Consider the following 17,463-nt stretch of genomic DNA (forward strand, 5'->3'; position numbering starts at 1 on the left):
TGGTGGGGATGGGGAGATTGAAACAAACAACGATGCATTTTCGGAATAGTTTGACGGTAAATATGGTGAGAAAAGTTGATCCACACAGCCCCCAGCTGTATTGAATCTGATGAATTGGGTGCTGCTTTAAAGCGATCGCTGCACCGTACCGAATTCCAATTCATCCATTTAAAAACACGTCACCATTGTTGGCAAGAATGCACAGGGAAGGATAATACCATCCCACTCAAAGCAGCACTAACGCTGATTGCGTGCACCCGCGGTGAGGGCTTTGCTCGAGTAAAAGGCAAAGTGTGAAGAGAAAAGCTTTGCAGTGCGGAAATACCGACCACGGCTTCCGGGGAAAGATCCGCACCGAAAGCTTCCCATTTCATGAAATGAAGAAGAAGAAGAAAAAAAGCGCAGAAGCAATCTGCATATTATTTTAACGACAAAGCACTGTGTGTCTCTTCAGCGCGCTTCGCACACAACGGGGCTGCCGCTAAAACGGCACAACCATTGCCGTTGTGCTGCCTCGATAGCAACCTGTGATCGCGAAATGGCCTCGTGATGTTACGCAATGCGGCAATGATTGACGCGACAGCCTGCGTCCGCCCCGTTTCACCCCGATGGCCAACACACACACACACATCCCCGTTTCAGTTGCGCGAACTGCTCAGCCGAAGAAAAGAAACCTAATGGAAAAAGCTCGCGCTGGTGATGATTTCATAACGCGCGCAGAAACAAAACCCCAAGCAGTGCCCTGGGGCGGGAGGCCAGACACACGGGTAGTGAAGGGAGGGGAGAGGCATTTGCGAAGAAATTCGACGCAGTCAATCCGCGGGTTGATGTCATCCGTTGCGCGTCGCTGCATTCGGTTTGGTTTGGGGCGGTGGCGGTTGGATGAGGTGCTCTGCCCGATCCGAGCTGCACTGGCTTTATATGACAGTGAGAGCTAAATTTTAGGAGCTGAATTTTTTAATGTGTGTGTGTGTGGACTAATTGTCACTGAATTGGTGCCCTTCGCTTATTACAAATCCATACCATACACAACTGATAGCCACATTTGTGTTAGCTGTGTGTACGTGCGAAGGATAGCTGTGCGCCATACAAAGCGAAACCGCACCCAGCGATAAGGTCCGTAAAGGCCCTTCCCAAACGAGCTATGCGAAAGGGAAGGTGTGTATGTGTACGGAAAGCGAATCGGTATTGCGATGTGATAATTAAAAATGCTTCCCCGCTTTCAACCACCCTGACTTCTCTTCTCCACCCACGGGGCCACTACGGTGGAAGGATCTCGAAGGGTGACACTACCCTAACGTTGGTGTATCATCATAGCGCGTTCATAGTGCCGTTCCGGCACTTCTTGGAAGTGACATTCATTTGAGTGGTAATTTAAAAGCACACACACACACACTCAATTACAGCGTCAGCAAATAATTGAAATAGTTGATTAAGTGAATGGGCTATTGATAACTGGGATGAACCGACCGTTCGGCAAGATTTCTAATGCCAATATTTCAGCAGGGAATAAGTTTCAATTAATTTTAAACTGTTGCAATTTAAGCTATTTGCATCTAAATGGATCATTGTCTTTGAACCTCTTCTGTACTTTGTTGCTAAAAAGCGAACAAATTACCAAGTCATCAAGTAAAGCTCCACGGAGGCATGCAACCGAACCAGACTGCGAACAACAACAAAAAAATTGCAACCCGTGCATTTGCATTCCACGCGAGTGCACGCTTTAGTGCCGTGGAATGGCGAAAACTTTGCACGAACTATGAAAAGCATCCAACCGGGCTCACCCCAACGTGACAAGGGCGGTGGAGCAGCGGGTTCGCCTGTTTTGAAGTGTTTTTAATTTTCTCTCATTACTTTAAGGGTCCTTGAGCCGGACGTTTTTGCTGAGGGCGTCTCCACATGCGTGCATGCCACCGTGTCATAAGTCATTTTCCCTACCTCCCTCAGTTTCTATGGCCCTTCGGGGTTCGGTTGCCAATTTTAGCACCCCTGCATGAATGCCTGACGCCCCCCGGAAGTGGGGTGTTAATTATGGATGGAAAATAATGAAACAGTAAGCGAACCAAAGAAACGCTCGAAGAAAAAAGCGAAACACTGTTGCTAACGTGACACGCAATTGTTTGGCCGTTCTTCACGCTGCCTTCTTGCGCTGCTCTTGGAAGGCAATGGTTTTCCTAGCGCGGACTAGCGGAACCAAACAAGCCAAGGTCGGGTTTGCGTACACGGTGCGCGATGTTGACGCGTAGCGTGCGGTAGTTGTGATGGATTTTGCCCACTTATTAGTATGCTCCCGCACGTGCGTTTCGGCTATCGGCGGCTCGGGCGGCGACTACGACGACGACGACGACTACGTTGAACGAAAGCCATGAGTGGGTGAGTCACCACGGTGCGTTAGATGCGTTTCATTTTCCACACATCAAACAGTGCTGGTGTACAGTTCAATATGCCGAACCATACGATGCGCGAGCGTGTATGTTTAATTTGGCAGAAATTGAAAGTTACAACGTGAGAGCAAGGCAGAAAGAGTTGGAGCGAGAGCGAGAGCTCCTGGAACGGATCTCAGCAAAGCGGAAGCTCTGTTCGCACGATTAAAGATGTAGCGTAATAATTGGTGCCCGATGGGTATTTCGTTTCGAATTGCATCTTTTTTTCGTGACCGGGAGCAATTAAGCTCAAGCTAGGATGGAAAAAGGCAGAGTAATTTAAAAATTTCTTTTTCCAAGCTTAAAAAGGGAGTGGTGCTGGTGTGTTTTTCACTTTCCGGGAGATTGTTATCGGTTAATGACCTGACAAAAACGCCATGTACGTTAGAAGAATGTCTTGGTTTTAGAAAGGAAAATAAGGCAAAAAATGTGGTTCTTATTGCAATACAAAATGTTATTCATAATGGGAAGGGACAATTATATATTTACTTTCCCATAAATGCCCGAGAATTGCTAGCGTGTTTCATGATATAACTAATCTATCCATTTTTTAAGCACGAATTCAGCTCACAAATGACTTGCAAAGAATAATGTTATATTTAAGGATTAGATTTATTAACTGATTTAAATAGGGAAATGAGGCCAAATGGGACAAAGTCACTAAGGAAACAAAAATAAATAAAACAGATGTAACAGACTAACCTACATTTTGCTACAAATGTTGTGAAAGCTTGGTGTCAAATCAAAGACACTAGATTGTCATATCGTCATTTTGCAACATTTATTTCTCGCCTTCAATATCGATAGTGGCGAAATGATAACACACATTTTTACTTTTACAAAGCAATCGAATTCTGGTTGTGAAAGTAGGTCAACGCCACATGGAGTTGAGCGTAATATAAAATATCACACAACAGTGTCTCTACAAATGGTAGCAAACAATAAGTTTCCCTCTAGGTACGTTTCCTCCACCAGCCCGTCGGCAGGTTTTGGGTCGAGAAAAGCGATTTGATGTTTTCTATCCGCTCGGCTGGTCACTAGCGAAACCTACAATATTTTCCACCCCAACACCCAGCACCACCTCGTGCTGCCCCATCGTGTGTTGATCGCCAATAATCAATCACTCTTGGTAGCGGCGGAACCCGGAATACACGTCGCGCTTTCGAGTCGCGCCCGATCACATACGCTTCGATAAGCCTCGCTTCCGTAGTCTCCGATGGTTGAGCTTAAAATAGTCTAGCAGCAAACCACTAATTCAGCTGCAAAACTGTCGTCCCGGCTCGTATCGCCGATTGATTAGTGAAATGGCCATCCTTCTCTCCATCTCCCTGGAGCGTCGTAATGCATCGACATCGCGTTCGCTTTGCTCGTTTTTCTGTGGGGACAGCGGTCCCCTTTCCCATGTGGCTGACTGACCTCGATTGCCGATTTGACCAAGCGAGGATTCTGAGTGGCACCGTTTGGAAAATGAAGCAAACATTTCCGGAGGCGCAATGCAGTGTGTTCGATGGGAACGAGGCCGTTTCAATGTCGATTAGAGTGACGGTCTAGTAAAGCTGATTGTAAACACAGTCCCGCTCGCGATTAAGTAAAAAGACACACATACACACCCATCATACCCATGAAACAATAGTTCAAACTGATTGCACACCTACATTGTGGCATATTTTCTCTCTCGCACGGCCCGGGGAGCAATGGTAATTGTTTTTTCTTCCACGTTTTGTTCAGTGACCATTTTTTACACCTGAGTGATTTTACGCTGGTGGCGCTTGGAAAACGGGAACAAGCGACGAACCCTCCAGTCCAGCTGGCAGGGGTTTGCACCGGTATCATCGCAATTCCGGGTAAACACTCTCTGTTTAATGCGGCTATTTACGCCACCATGCTGCTCACCCGGTGTGTGGATGGGTTCGTTAAAACGTAGCGTGTTTTAATCGTTTTACCAGGTGGAAAACTGGTAGAAAACAAACAACAAACTGGGAAGAATAAAATCGCTTATTGTGCCATTGCTTGCTGGGCCCGACGGGCCTCTCGTTTGCTTCACGCTGACCGAGTTCCGAGTTGCGTGCCATTATTGCGGATTGCTAGCGAAAAACTTTCGTACCCTTTTCCCGGGTATCCGACGTCATCCCGAGCCGAAAGACCGTTCTTGCGGACTGGCCAACGTATCGGCGGCCGGGCGTGTTGGAAAGATTTATTGGTAGACTCGGTGGCGCTTGCGAATGGGCAACGGTGCTGTCCAGCTGTTATCTATGCAAAAGGCAATGGTTCTCCACTCTTCCTCCACGGGAGGCACGATGCTTCCTTTGGGGTACCTTATTAGCATACAATCGATCGAGGTCAAAACGTGTACAAGTACGGCATGTGCGAGGAGAAAGTGACTCTTCCCCCATGATACTTGGCTGGAGCTAGCACGAATGTTTCAACTATTTACTTTGCGTAAAAAAAACGAGTCCCCACGAAGGAAGTCAAATCGTAAGAGGGGTGTCTTTTTCCTTTCCTTTATTGTTTTCTTGCACTAGCTGTGTATGTGTTTCGTACATCATCACAGGCGCCACCACTGTGCCCCGTTTCTTGTATGTACAGCAAGTAGTAGAGCGCATGTATACCATCGTCATGTGCACTGTGCATGTTCACAACCACGCTCACATGGGGTAAAAATTCCCCACGGTTCATGGTTTTTGCTACACTCTTGCTCTCTTTCTCTTCTTGCACTGACTCAGCACCACAATGTCGTCATCTTCTTTTCCTTTCCAATGATGCCCCCTAGTAGCCAAACACAGTGGAGTGAGAAGCCACGGCGCACACAAACACAGACGAGAAGCAATAGAGTGATTGAACAAGAAACGGATCCAACGGGACGTATCTAACTTTCTCCCCGAGGAGAAGGAGGCGGCGCGCACGGGTTCACTTTCACCCTCGAACGGCGGCGTGAAATCGAATCTCGTCGCTCAAACCGGACCTTGGAGCGTTTGCCGAAACGGGTTTTCTTTTCTGCTTTGGCCGAGTGACAGTGCCACTTCCGGATTTCCGATGTGTTTTTGATTTCTTTCTCGTTGATCTGATGATATGTGTTTGTTGCTTGGCTCTCTGGTTTTGGTGTCGTCGTTTTGGGATGAATTTTTATCTACATTTGCGGTTGATTGCACATCAGGATTCGATCGAGCGACCGATCAAGGTTCCGTGCCGATAGTCAAAAGGTAGGGTGGAATGGAACAAGATGATCCAACGGTGCAGTGAAGAGTGTGGATGATTTATATATCTTCCACTTCAGGCCTCCGGCGCTCACCTCCACACGGTTAGCTTGAAAAGCATGCCAAGGCGGTCACGGTTGAATAACGCCAACCAACGAGACGTTACGAATTGTATTGTGAGTGTGTGTGTGTGTGTGTGTGTGTAAGGTTGGTGCGCAATTGTTTACGAATTTAAATATTGTTTTTGAGTGTTTTCTGCTTTTTTTGTTCTTTGATTTCTTTTTTTTTTTGTTTTTAAGCGATAAAAAATACTCGATGCAAACATTTTGATGTTTAATACGACACACTGTTGGTTCAAAGAAAATATTTTTAATTCTTTGATTTATCTCAATAAAAGTAACATTATTATTTATACGTCAAATACATTTAAAATATCTAGTCACGAGGATTAGAAATAGACAAATAATTGAATTTCAAGTAATTATACAAAGAGATAATATTGACTAAATGTTTTATTCTTGTGAAAACTCGAACATATCATATAATACAGAATGCTCGTTCATTAGGGCTACTTTATGTTACTAGCTTGACATTTTAAGTGTGAAGAGCAAACTTTTCAATTTCTTAACATGTACCAACCGAAACATGGGCAAAATTAAACAAAACAAAGCTGTGTAACTTTTCAAAATCATTTTTCCACGAACCATTCGCCAGCGGCTTGAGCAAACTTCAGAAAATTCTAATAACTTTATGTTACTCAACAGCAATGCAAAGAAAACGGTTCCAGTGGAAAAGCAACAAAGTTTGCACGAACCAGATCGATTGTGCCACCAACTCAGGGGCCGAAGTTTGTGTTTATGATCTGATAAATTGTTATTCGCTATGTTCGCCCTTTTCGGCCCAGCGTAAGAGACAGGGTCAACTGTTGGGCAAAAAATGCCATTAGAAGCTCTCCGTCCAGTAGAACAACAAACGAAGAAAAAAAACGACGACCCATTTCTATCTACAGCGAAATCTACCGAGGCCATAGGATGGAAAATTCGGTTTGTGACTTGCCCGAACTCATTAGTGTACTTTTCGGTTTTGTGTAGAATAAGAAAAGCCAAACCCACAGAGAAAAGAAGAAAAAAACCCAAACGCACACACTTTTTGCAGTATTTAACGACATTCGGCACGAGGCGGTGACTCTTTTCGCGGTCGGTTTGGTGGTGGAGGCCGAATGTTGTCAGTGCCATTGCCGTTTATCGCAAACCAAACGGTGCGTATCGTCAATTACACTTTACCACAAAAGCTTGCAACAACTGTCCCTCGACAACGGAACTGATGAAAAAAAAAACAAAAAACAACACCCCCGTCAAATACATACAAACGCACACACCAATCGCACATAAGGTCGGTGGGCGAGATAAGGCGTACACGAGCCCAGCAGCAGCATTTTCGCGCGGATGCTTCCGTTTGGCGCGGTTTGCACACCATTTTGCCAAAGAAACTGCGCCGTACAACGCCTATCCTTGCGTGATGGTAGCGCCTTATCATTGCCCGGGGAGTCACGCGTAACGGTGCGGATCCTGCGGGCGGTGCGGTATGGTTGGAGAAGCGTGGAAAAGTTACGACATTGGCATTGTTTTGCACCGATTTTCTGATACGACACAGGGCGCACATGCAAACACTACGACCCGTCGCAGACGGTTGCACCCGCGCACAACGAAATCAGATAAACTTCAATTCAATTTGCTTCCACATTGTTGGTACGGCTGGCAGTGTTTCCAAATTGTCAAAGGCGAAAAGATGGATGCTGATTGTTAAACGCTGTTTTTGAAGCGCTCCAGTCAAATGCGAAAACTTGAAAGGATTAATGCTCATGAACTGAATATTATGGTAGAGTCGTTTGTCAGCTCAAGTCAAACAAGTCGAATATGTACCAATACTAAGAAGAATAAACTTCTCACTGAATCATGTGCAATCAGCGGAAGCTGTACTTACCACTACTACTAATACTGCCACTACTGCTATTGCTATCCTCTAACGGTGTACTATCACTAGTGGTAATCTGGAGACAGAGCAGTCCGGTCACGATAAGCACGAGGGCTCCGTGACGGCGGAAGCATTTGTCCAGCAGTCGATCGATCAACTTCATCCTTCTCTGCACATCGAGCTTTCTCGTTCGCTTCGGTGGTGGGTCAGGTAGCTGCGGGAGAGGGAGAGACGGAAGAAAACCAAGAAAGGCACAATATTAGTAAGGTTACGACGAACTGAGTTGTAAACGGGAAAGAGAAGACGATCGGAAAATCAGGGCAAACCCCGGTGGGCGAAGGATGGAGGGCTATGCCACACAACGGTGCACAACGCTGGAACCACATGTGGCATACACGGCAATACAATGCCCCACAAAACGATAGTCCAACGCGCCGGGTAAGGAGGCGTCCGCACCGACAAAGGCATCCGCACGCTGCACGTTCATTAAGTCCCGATGGTCGTGCATCGTGGCCCTCGGTCCACTTTGAATGCACGTACGTAAGCCATCAGCAGTTTGGCCATTGCAGACGGTCCGGAGGGGAGGTTATCCAAGCGTACAATTCCACTGCTTCGACGAAACGGTAAGCCACGGTTTGGTTACGGTTCACACATGGCGATGGCATTGCGTTAATCATCGATCATCATCAAACTACGGGGAGCTCGAGCTCAAGATGCTACGCAGTGCTTCCATTTTCCGCCAGGTGGCCACTCGTAATCGGATTATGGAAAATCCGGCCAACCGTTACCGACCTGAGGCTGCTGGCAGGTGGGGGCACGAATGGGTACTGCTCGTAAGACGCGGTGGCGGTCAAAGCACTGACGCGTCGTCATCGTCACGTTGTTTTGGTGTGGCTTGTGTTGTCACACACGCAAATGGAGGGAAAACTTTTACTTTTCCTTCGCACATAAGTAGTTATTTTTTTACTATTGGCAATGAGGCACGCTCTATCAAATAATGACAAACGGCTATCCGTAATAAAAGTATCCGGAGATCCAAGCTTTTGGCACAGGACAGTGGTTTAAACAATCTCGTTTTGTGTTCACGTTTACCGTGTCTTCTCTCGCTGTCCGTTGCTGCTGAAGGTATACAAATGAAGCAGGTACCATGCAGATATATACGCAGGACAATACATCATGTTGCACAGCCTACGAGCTGACAAATAAAATGTAACACAATAAGATTTAACAGACACCTTAAAATCTTTATTATCAACTTTAAAAATAATAACATGCCCTTCGTGGGCTCAAGCCTCGTTTTGACCGTAGCAATCAACTGTGAGATTGATTCATAAAATACTACCCATTTTAATAAAATCAACAATGCATCTGCGTAGTTGTTAGTCCAATGTAGGACTAAAAGTAAAAGTTTAATCTAAATTGTCTTGCACCTTGTTTTACTACCCGTTTTAGTGGAATCTTCTTCTTCTTCTACTTCTATTTGGCGTAACGTCCTACGCGGACATGCAGGCCTATACAGGCTTTTGAGACTTAATTCATTACCACGTAGCCGGATAGTCAATCCTTGCTACGGGGAGACGGTCCATTCTGGGCTTGAACCCATGACGGGCATGTTATTTAGTTTTAGTGGTTTAGACAATGTATTGATTGTTACCAATTTCATTGTCAGAATTACACTTCTTGGTCGGCCTAAAGCCTGGGTTACAGTCCAGTGTAATTGAACATGATGAAATTCTATTATTTTTTCACCGGTAACAAAGCGGGGAATGACTAGGAAATGCATCTCATTTATTATTACAATATATTTTACAGTCCAAATAGTTGGAGAATTGAATATTCTTTCTTTTGGTGTAAGATAATCCATATTCAGATAAATATTTAATGAAATATAGCAATATACTAAAATTTCACATTCACGCAAGGTATAATACGACCTTAACGGTGGAACATTTCCATACAAGGCACATATTATTTACCAGAAGATTTAAAAATATATTATGCTGAATACCATTGCCTGTCGCAAAAGAAAAATCTTGAAATCAGGAATGTTTTGAAACACTACTTTTGACAGTAGAATGCATATATTCCAAATTTTTCAGTTTCATTTACAGAACTAAAGCTTAAATTTCAGAATATGTAACTTAAACAATTTTATGAGAACAAACCAATTTTGCCAAGAAATTATCGCGAATGGAATACATAAATATGAAGGTGTACCAGTGAGATATATGTGTTCAACATCCAACTTTGAGAGATCACATTAATTAATTATTTGGCACCAGTAATCAAATTATATAAACGAAATTGCCCACATACAGGCATCCAACATTGCGTCAATATTCTGCCCAGTCCCAGTAAAACAATGAATAAATTACTCCCCATACAATGCCTTCATTTTCTAACAAGCTATCTTGTTTCGCTATCATATTCCTACTTAAAGCTGTTCCTCGCTGCGTGCGTGTTTGAGTTTTATGATGTTGAAAAACTTCCCATCCCGTTCTCATCTCCCATCAAGTACCAACAAACAAAAAAATGACAAAGGAACAGAGACATCAGATATGAGCGCACAATCTGAGCCCTGGGTTTGATCCCAGCTGATTGTGCTCTATTTTATGACTTTGGCAAAAGTTCACTACACCAGCCACTGGCAACGATAAAACCGCAAATAAAAAAAACAACAACAAAAAACTGTATGACTAGAATGAGGAAGAAAGAAAGAACCAACGGAGAAACAACGTTGATTGCGGGCTTCCGGAATGACCCCCGACTTAAGATTGATGGAGCTCGAACAAAAAAAATGAAAGAAACAGGAGACATCATACAATAAACGAACAGAAGTGGAAAGTAGAACAAATTGGGACGAAGAACAGAAACGGAAGATGTGCATACACATACACACACACATACAGAAAAACAACATTATTAAAACTTGCCCGCCTCTTCGGTAAACGAAAAGCAGTATTCTCCAAGCAGTAGCAATATTAGTTTTGCAAGTCTCTCATGCCTTCGTAGGAGGGAAAATGGCGACGCGCACACAATCGGAAGCGTACAGGAAGGATAAAGAAAGCAAGGACTTTCATCGTTCTTTCGGCCTTCTGTGCAAGGCATCCGGGTAAATGGGAAGTCACGAAACGGCTGAATCCGAGCGAGGTATGGGGTTCTTTATCGAAGCTCTACGATGTGGTCCTGGGAATTGATTGTTAGTTTTCTCTAACGACGGGAGAGAACTCCAATTTAGTTGTCACAATCAGTTAGGGCGGTGTGGCTGGCTCATTCGATATGACGGCAGTATCCGGACGGCTTTGTGTCGGTTGTGGTTAATTACCAGCAGGTAGGATCACCCCAGCAAGTCTTTGAAAGGGTTTGAGCTTGTAGAGCAGGAGAAGTATCTTACGAGCTCACTTGAACTGGTAAAATCGGGATACTTCTAGGAGTTGAAGGAATGGTTAAACTTTGCCGATTTTAAATTCAAATTTAAATTGCTTGAAACTTCGACTTTTTTTTTTAATTTCTCTGACCGGGTACTTTCGCAAGAGCGTTCGGGAAGCCACTGCTACAATAATGGAAATGAAGAAACTTTGCAGATGCAGCTTAAACAATTCTTAAACAATTAAGAAGCATCACACCAAACTCTCGCCCTATCTTCATTTCTTTATTAAGTACGCCGATCCTTGCCTGGAAGAACAACTTTTGAAGCATTAAATATTTTCCAAAGCTAGTGAACCATGTTTACCAACTGTTCATCGAGCGGGAAGCTTAGCTCTGCAGCGACTTCAACGGAGAATTATCTTCAAATATTTACAAACCCTCACGGGAACTTTCTCTTCATTGTCTCTACAACCACACGTACACACACACACATGCTAACAAAGGCCATATTGAACGATTGTCGAAACTGCTTCTTGTTTGATTGCCCCTCCGATCTAGCTCGTTCTGTCATTGCAAGGATAACCAAGTAATATCAAACATGCAAGTGTAGCGTTTTAGCTGTTTACACGAAGAAGGTTCTCCCTAGGTTCACTGCTGAGTGGCGAGCGTAATTGAGCGTCCGAATCAAATGTGTGAATTACGTTCGCTAGAAGCTACAGGTTCAGGGCAAAAGGGTTCGCAACGCAGTGGTAGATGGTGCGTACAATCAGCCCCATTTTCCGACGTTTGCCAGCGTAAGCCATCATCAACAAGGGAGGCGAATTCCCAGGACAAATTTATTCGCTTTTTTGTAAAATATTTGCTCAAAGCACGTAAGGTGCACCTTTTTGGATACTTGCACATATCCACGTACTATGAACGTACCTTACGAACACCATTCTTCGATTCAAGTCGTTCCAAAGCGGATATACCGGGCTGCTGAGAACGGCCTTTCTTACGCCCAAGGAACGTTGCAAGACAGTGTAATCTAGCGATATCCTTCTGTATGTAGAAATTTTGTAGCTACATCTGAATTGTGAAAAAAGTACCAGAGTTGGTACTCGTGTACCAGAGTTGGTATGTGTGTGTGTGTGTTTGTGTGTGTGAAAAACATGAGCCCCACGAGAAATTGCTGCTCATCCATCATCTTGTACAGCCCACTCCGCACCCAGCCGCGAACGGTTGTTCTTGGATGTTTTTGTAGGGCCACTCGAGGAATCTTGGGACGATGAGTCAAGGATATGGAGCCGGAATGTTTGCAAATAAACATACTTTTAGCGCGCAAAACGCTTCACATTCTTCGGCCTTGTTCACGATGATTCCCCACAACCAACGCCCCTCCCCCCCCCCCACCCTCCCGCCTTCGTAATGATCGTACAGGATGCACAAGGCGAGCCGAATTGAAGTAGACCGGCGAGGCGAATTGCTCGATGGTCCCCCACTACCGGAATCTTCCATATGGTGAAGATGCTGCCCACGTGCAAATGAAAAGTGCTGGCGGAAGTTTTAAACAACAAAAAACAACAAAACCAGTACGATGAAATGAGCACGTACCCCGAAGGTGTGTCTCTCGCAATTGCCGTGGAGGAGGTGTCGTCCGGACCTAAAACTCTGCATAAACGCCGTTCAGCGTGGCTTTAGCCGGGGCACCATGGGACAAAAGTGGGAGGGAAGAAACAGCAAATGCATACATTCCTTCTGGAAAGCGGACCCGTGGACTGAAAGCAATCTACTCGCTTCCTGCACTTAATTTGGCCGCCGGCGGTAAGGAAACTTTTACTTTCCTTCTGCTACCGCTACACACAGCCATGCTCCTTCTGGATCCATTAAGGTGCTTCCCGCTCTTCCTCGCTCTGGTAGCTGGTAGTCCATTTGTAGAATATAAAAAGAACAAGCTGATCCGTTGGCAGAGGATTCTTCGTACAAGACGGTATCGGAACGGGCACGGAAATGTCGAGAATTAAATTTTAATTTCAATCTTATCCAACCTCCCAGTCCTGTGTGGCACAAGCAGAGAGCTTATTTTGCAGTTTGCAGCTCCTAGCGGACTCTGGTGGCGCAGCCTGCTGCAATGGTTTATTTACCTTTGTACACGTGCAGCAGCATCAGTGCATGCAGATGTGCAAAATCAACGTTTCGGTTGTGTAAAGCTTCGCGTTAGCTGCACTGAGTCAATAAGATCTCGCGTTGGAAGTTTGGTTTTGTCGTCTATCCGTAGAGCTGAAATGGAGTTTGGTCTTCCTTGCGTCCACTCTTTTTCCTTCCGATATTGTGATGCTCAACTATCGTAGCATTATTTTCACATCACAAACAACACACACTCCAGCAACACCACTTATCGTGTGGAATGGAAGTTGTGTTTGTGTTCATAGCTACTATCTCTAGACGCTATAAATATCTACAAGGTTGTCAGAAAGTTTCGAGATGCATTACATATCCTCTCAAGTCAACGAACTTTTGCATGGTGGATACCTGGTGGATCCATGTGACAGGATAAGGGATGAGTTACTCCTTCCCATACGCAGCACACCAGGTTTGGATCATCTCTCGACAGGATGTAAATCGAGTTACAAACACGATTACTCCCTTTGCCATGTCATAGAGCTTAACACCATGTCGGAGCAGTTGAGGTGATAAAAAAGGTGCAACCACCCATCCCAAACATTCCCAACCAGGGAGAATATAGGCGTCAAAACGTTCACCTCCTGTCAGGATTACGGAAAATCAAAAACGTCACAAGCTGACGGTACACGCTCACGTGTTGTATACTTACGATGGCTTCTTATTGATACACACGAATGAACGGACGAATTTGATGTTTATATGGCACAGGAAACGCGTGTTCCGATAAGCCTCGAATTGAATAGTGAACATTTCCTTTCAAGATGTAGATTGCTTTCGGAAATTGTACCTAAAGTCGTCTCACAGCTTTATTCATGTGCGTGTTTATCATCGTCTTCCATACGCTGCACGGTCAGAAGAAAGCTTCCGGTTGAGACTGTTGTTTCTTGAAGCAACTCTTCGACTTCTCCACCACCTCACGTTCGTTTTGCTTCATCAGCTGCCGTCTCTTCACGACGCACTTTTCAAACTTGTCCACACGCCTCGTAAACTTGCTGGACAGGAAGGTCATCCTGTCGGCGAACGATTGCATCGATGCCGTGGTTAGTTGGGCCAGATTCGCCACGGCGCTGCCACTGCAGGCCAAGAAGCTGCGCCCAAAACCGGCATCCCGGTTCAGGCAACCGTCCATCTTACGGTACGGTTCGCCCATCAGCTGTTGTGCTGCGTCTATTTCGCGCCGCTGCTCGGCCAAGTGGTCCGCCAGCTTGTCGTGACATTCTTCCACGTTCGTGCGCAACCGCTGCTCGTACTGGTCAATCTGGGCGTGCAGCAATTTCATGCAGTGGTCCTCGTCCGGAAGGCACACGTCCCGGTACTCCACGAACTCGTTCTGGAAGTAGGTGCGGATCTGTTCGTTAAGCTCGTCCATCTTGCGCTTTACCGCACGCATCGTCCGGTGGCGTAGGTGCTCAAATTTGGCAACGGCATCGTTGGTGTACGCCATCATGCGGCTCTTGATGCTGACCAGGACGCCGCGAACGTGTTGGCCGATCTGGAAGAGGTTCAGGCTGAAGAAGCCCGTGGTGAGCTTTTGGAACAGCTCGCCCAGATTCGGTCGGGAGATGTTTTGCACCACCATACGCGGAATGTCCGTTTCGTTTTCCAGCTTTTCGTGCAGCTCTAGCGGGTCGGTCGGCAGCACCTCCTCGACGCAGCTCGTCGGCTGTTCCGTGCGGATGTCTTCCTCGTCCAAAGGGTCTAGCGATCCGTCCGATGATTTTTGACTTGCCTCGAAGCTTCCATCGTTAAATTGCTGCAATGGAATCGGTTACAAAGCAACAGGACATTTTCCACGATAGCCGACAATCCATCAACGTGAGCGGAGTTTGCTGACCTGAAATATGTCGACGTGTTTGACACCTGTCACTTGTGGCAACACCGTCAATCCTAGAGCAAGTGCTGCCGCTACCCAGATCGTCCCGAAACTCATTTCCTGGTCGATTCGAACGACACACTGTTGGCGATGATGCGGAGGTATCCTGCTAGCTTCCGGTCAAAGCTCGTACTCACATCGCACTAGCAGACTCGAGCAGTGTACCAACCTCCGATAAGCTGTCAGCTAGACCATACTGCCCTTGTCTTCCACTAGCCGCGCATCTGCTCTGTTGAAACAGCAACAACTGCGCAAATAGTTGCACTGTGTCCTCATCCACAACGCCGTCCAGTTTGGTATTGACATTTCAATCATACTCCATTCCCTAACGCTTGCCAAACGTTTGCAAACGTTTGCCCATATATACACGCCATATACGTGTACTCGTGTCTGTATAGCTGTGCATATGTGGTGGTATCGTTACCGGGATAACTTTATTGCCCAACAACGCACAGCAACAGGGTCCGCCAGTTCGGGGTGTGCTGGTTTGTGCTTTGGTTTATCGATAACAGCCTCACGAGACACGGTAGCTTGTGGCTACCGGCAAAAGCCAACAAACCGACGGAAACAATTTCAACTGTCACCACAAAATGAAGCTGCCATCACGACGACCCACGGGCGCCGAAGGTGCCACTTGTTTTCGATACGCGTTCGGAATTTATTTCCCAGTTTGACACACAACGTGACTCCGGCAGCCGGCACCGTTTCCCCATCAGTACGCAATGAGCCTAGCGAGCCGCTCTCGTTCCAGCTTCAGACTTGTCACATTTTCCCGTCGTATCTTTAACGGCGTGGGCTGCCTTTGAAATCACTGCGCCAAGGTTCAACGCGACAAATGGGAGGGTGGAAGTTTAGAAGACTTTGGAATAATAAAAAAAGAAAGCCACATCGACCAAATCGAAACAAAGCTCCCCGAGCAATTCCGTGCCGCGAGAAAGGTGATACAGAGCGACAGTTCAGGATGAAAGTTCACTTCCATGAATACCATTACATCGAATCGAACTGAACAATTCAATTTCCGTCCCGTCTGTCCCGAGGACCTGGAAATGGAAGCAACCGGACCATCTTACCGGGGGCACCGGCAATGTGCGCACGAACGTCAGCAGCGAAGGAGTTTTCGATGGGCATAATTTATGCAGAAATGTTGTGATTTATGGATCGCCTCCAACACACTCACACACACACTCCCGGAGGAAATGGCGTGGGATGAAGTGGCTGTTATGGCTGTTTGGCATCGCTTATGTTCGATAGCTGGCCAGGGAAGGTCGTTGGTAGGGCTGTTACTTGTACAACAGACACACACACACATGCCAAGGAAAGCTAATGCCACGGTTCACGATTGGACTGAGTGGAATTTATTTGACAAGCACAAACCCTCTGGAGAGCGTTCCCTGTGGTCGGTGGCTGGAACGTGGCCTCGTACACGCTGAGTGAGTGTTGATTTATCATTTCTACGATAAGCATTCACTTCTCCTTCTTCTGCTAGGTCGGAAGGAACGGAAGGATATTAGACGCAACCGCTAAAGCCCGAAGCGCGCTAAGCACAAAGTTTATAATCTAATGCAAATCAAAAGCAGGAGTGTGCTTGTTCCACATCATCGTGGCTCGATGCATCAACGGCTCTTTTACGCTGATCCTGATAGCGCGAAGAATCTTATAGGAACAACATACACACCCGTTTTCTGTTGAATATGACAACACTCTCGCAGCAAATATCTACTTAATATCATTCATAATTCATGCACATTTCCGAGGGAAGTAATTATGATTTTATCCAGCGGCGTCCCAGTGCCTCTTGCCAGGATAAGCACAGTAAATCTGGAGCTTACAAAGCGCTTCCTAAGCTGGCTCTGCACCAACAGTACAGCTGCTGCTGATGCCCTCAATCGCTCAATTACATATCGCAAGCACTGTTTGCGGAAAGCGCTACACAAATTATCACCCCGCTTCACAGGTTTCGTACAGCCTCACATTTGCTGCGGGTACACTGCTTCCTGTTCTTCAAACAACCCCAAAAACAAAACATACCATCGACAACATGAAGAGCGAGTGTGTGCACGGTGTTCGGTTATGCTTGGATTCCGTTTCAATAAACCATCACACGTCGTGCTAACGAAGGGATTCCATCAACTTGTTATGCTAACGAAACAACGCCTCGACGATGTTTGCCCGTCCACGTGCTTTCATTTGCCGGTACGTTACACGGCCGTATGTGCTGCCCCGCAGCAGCAACAGCAGCAGCACACCGAGCGCAATGATCGAAATGAGTGGAAAGATTTCACAGCGTTAAGCGTTCCACAGCACGGTCCCAAAACCCTCCCAAGACATGGCCATTAATAAGCGAGACACGTCCCCGGGAACCTATCATGTCGGATCAGTCGAACTGGTTGTTCCGCTTTAGTTGCATTGCTGCCACACGATTATGAGTTGGTATGGGCATGGGGCAACTGCTCCGTTTCCTGGTAGA

General features: G+C 46.1%; 2 protein-coding genes across 3 annotated transcripts in view; both read right to left on the minus strand.

Moving 5' to 3' along the window:
• LOC120901830 overlaps positions 1–17,463 on the minus strand; it is a 49,691-nt gene that overhangs the window by 13,856 nt on the left and 18,372 nt on the right. For both annotated transcript variants that reach the window (XM_040310142.1, XM_040310151.1), the window contains exon 3: positions 7,601–7,805. In XM_040310142.1, the coding sequence (XP_040166076.1) occupies positions 7,601–7,754 (154 nt within the window). In that variant the 5' untranslated portion in view covers positions 7,755–7,805. The remainder of the gene's footprint in view (positions 1–7,600; positions 7,806–17,463) is intronic.
• On the minus strand, positions 13,878–15,182 carry LOC120901842. Its single transcript, XM_040310163.1, has 2 exons — positions 14,958–15,182; positions 13,878–14,876 (listed from the first exon to the last, which is right to left on the minus strand). The coding sequence occupies exons 1-2, from the start codon at positions 15,051–15,053 to the stop codon at positions 13,974–13,976; spliced, it is 999 nt and encodes a 332-aa protein (XP_040166097.1). The 5' UTR covers positions 15,054–15,182; the 3' UTR covers positions 13,878–13,973.

Source organism: Anopheles arabiensis, chromosome 2, assembly GCF_016920715.1.
Source record: "Anopheles arabiensis isolate DONGOLA chromosome 2, AaraD3, whole genome shotgun sequence".
Lineage (NCBI taxonomy): Eukaryota > Metazoa > Arthropoda > Insecta > Diptera > Culicidae > Anopheles > Anopheles arabiensis.

What these genes read in the sequence shown, in the direction of transcription:
- LOC120901842 (XM_040310163.1), bottom strand. Translation starts at nt 15,053, where the DNA reads ATGAGTTTCGGGACGATCTGGGTAGCGGCAGCACTTGCTCTAGGATTG. An exon ending in AACACGTCGACATATTTCAG is followed by an intron (nt 14,877 to 14,957) that starts GTCAGCAAACTC and finishes ATTCCATTGCAG; the next exon opens with CAATTTAACGATGGAAGCTT.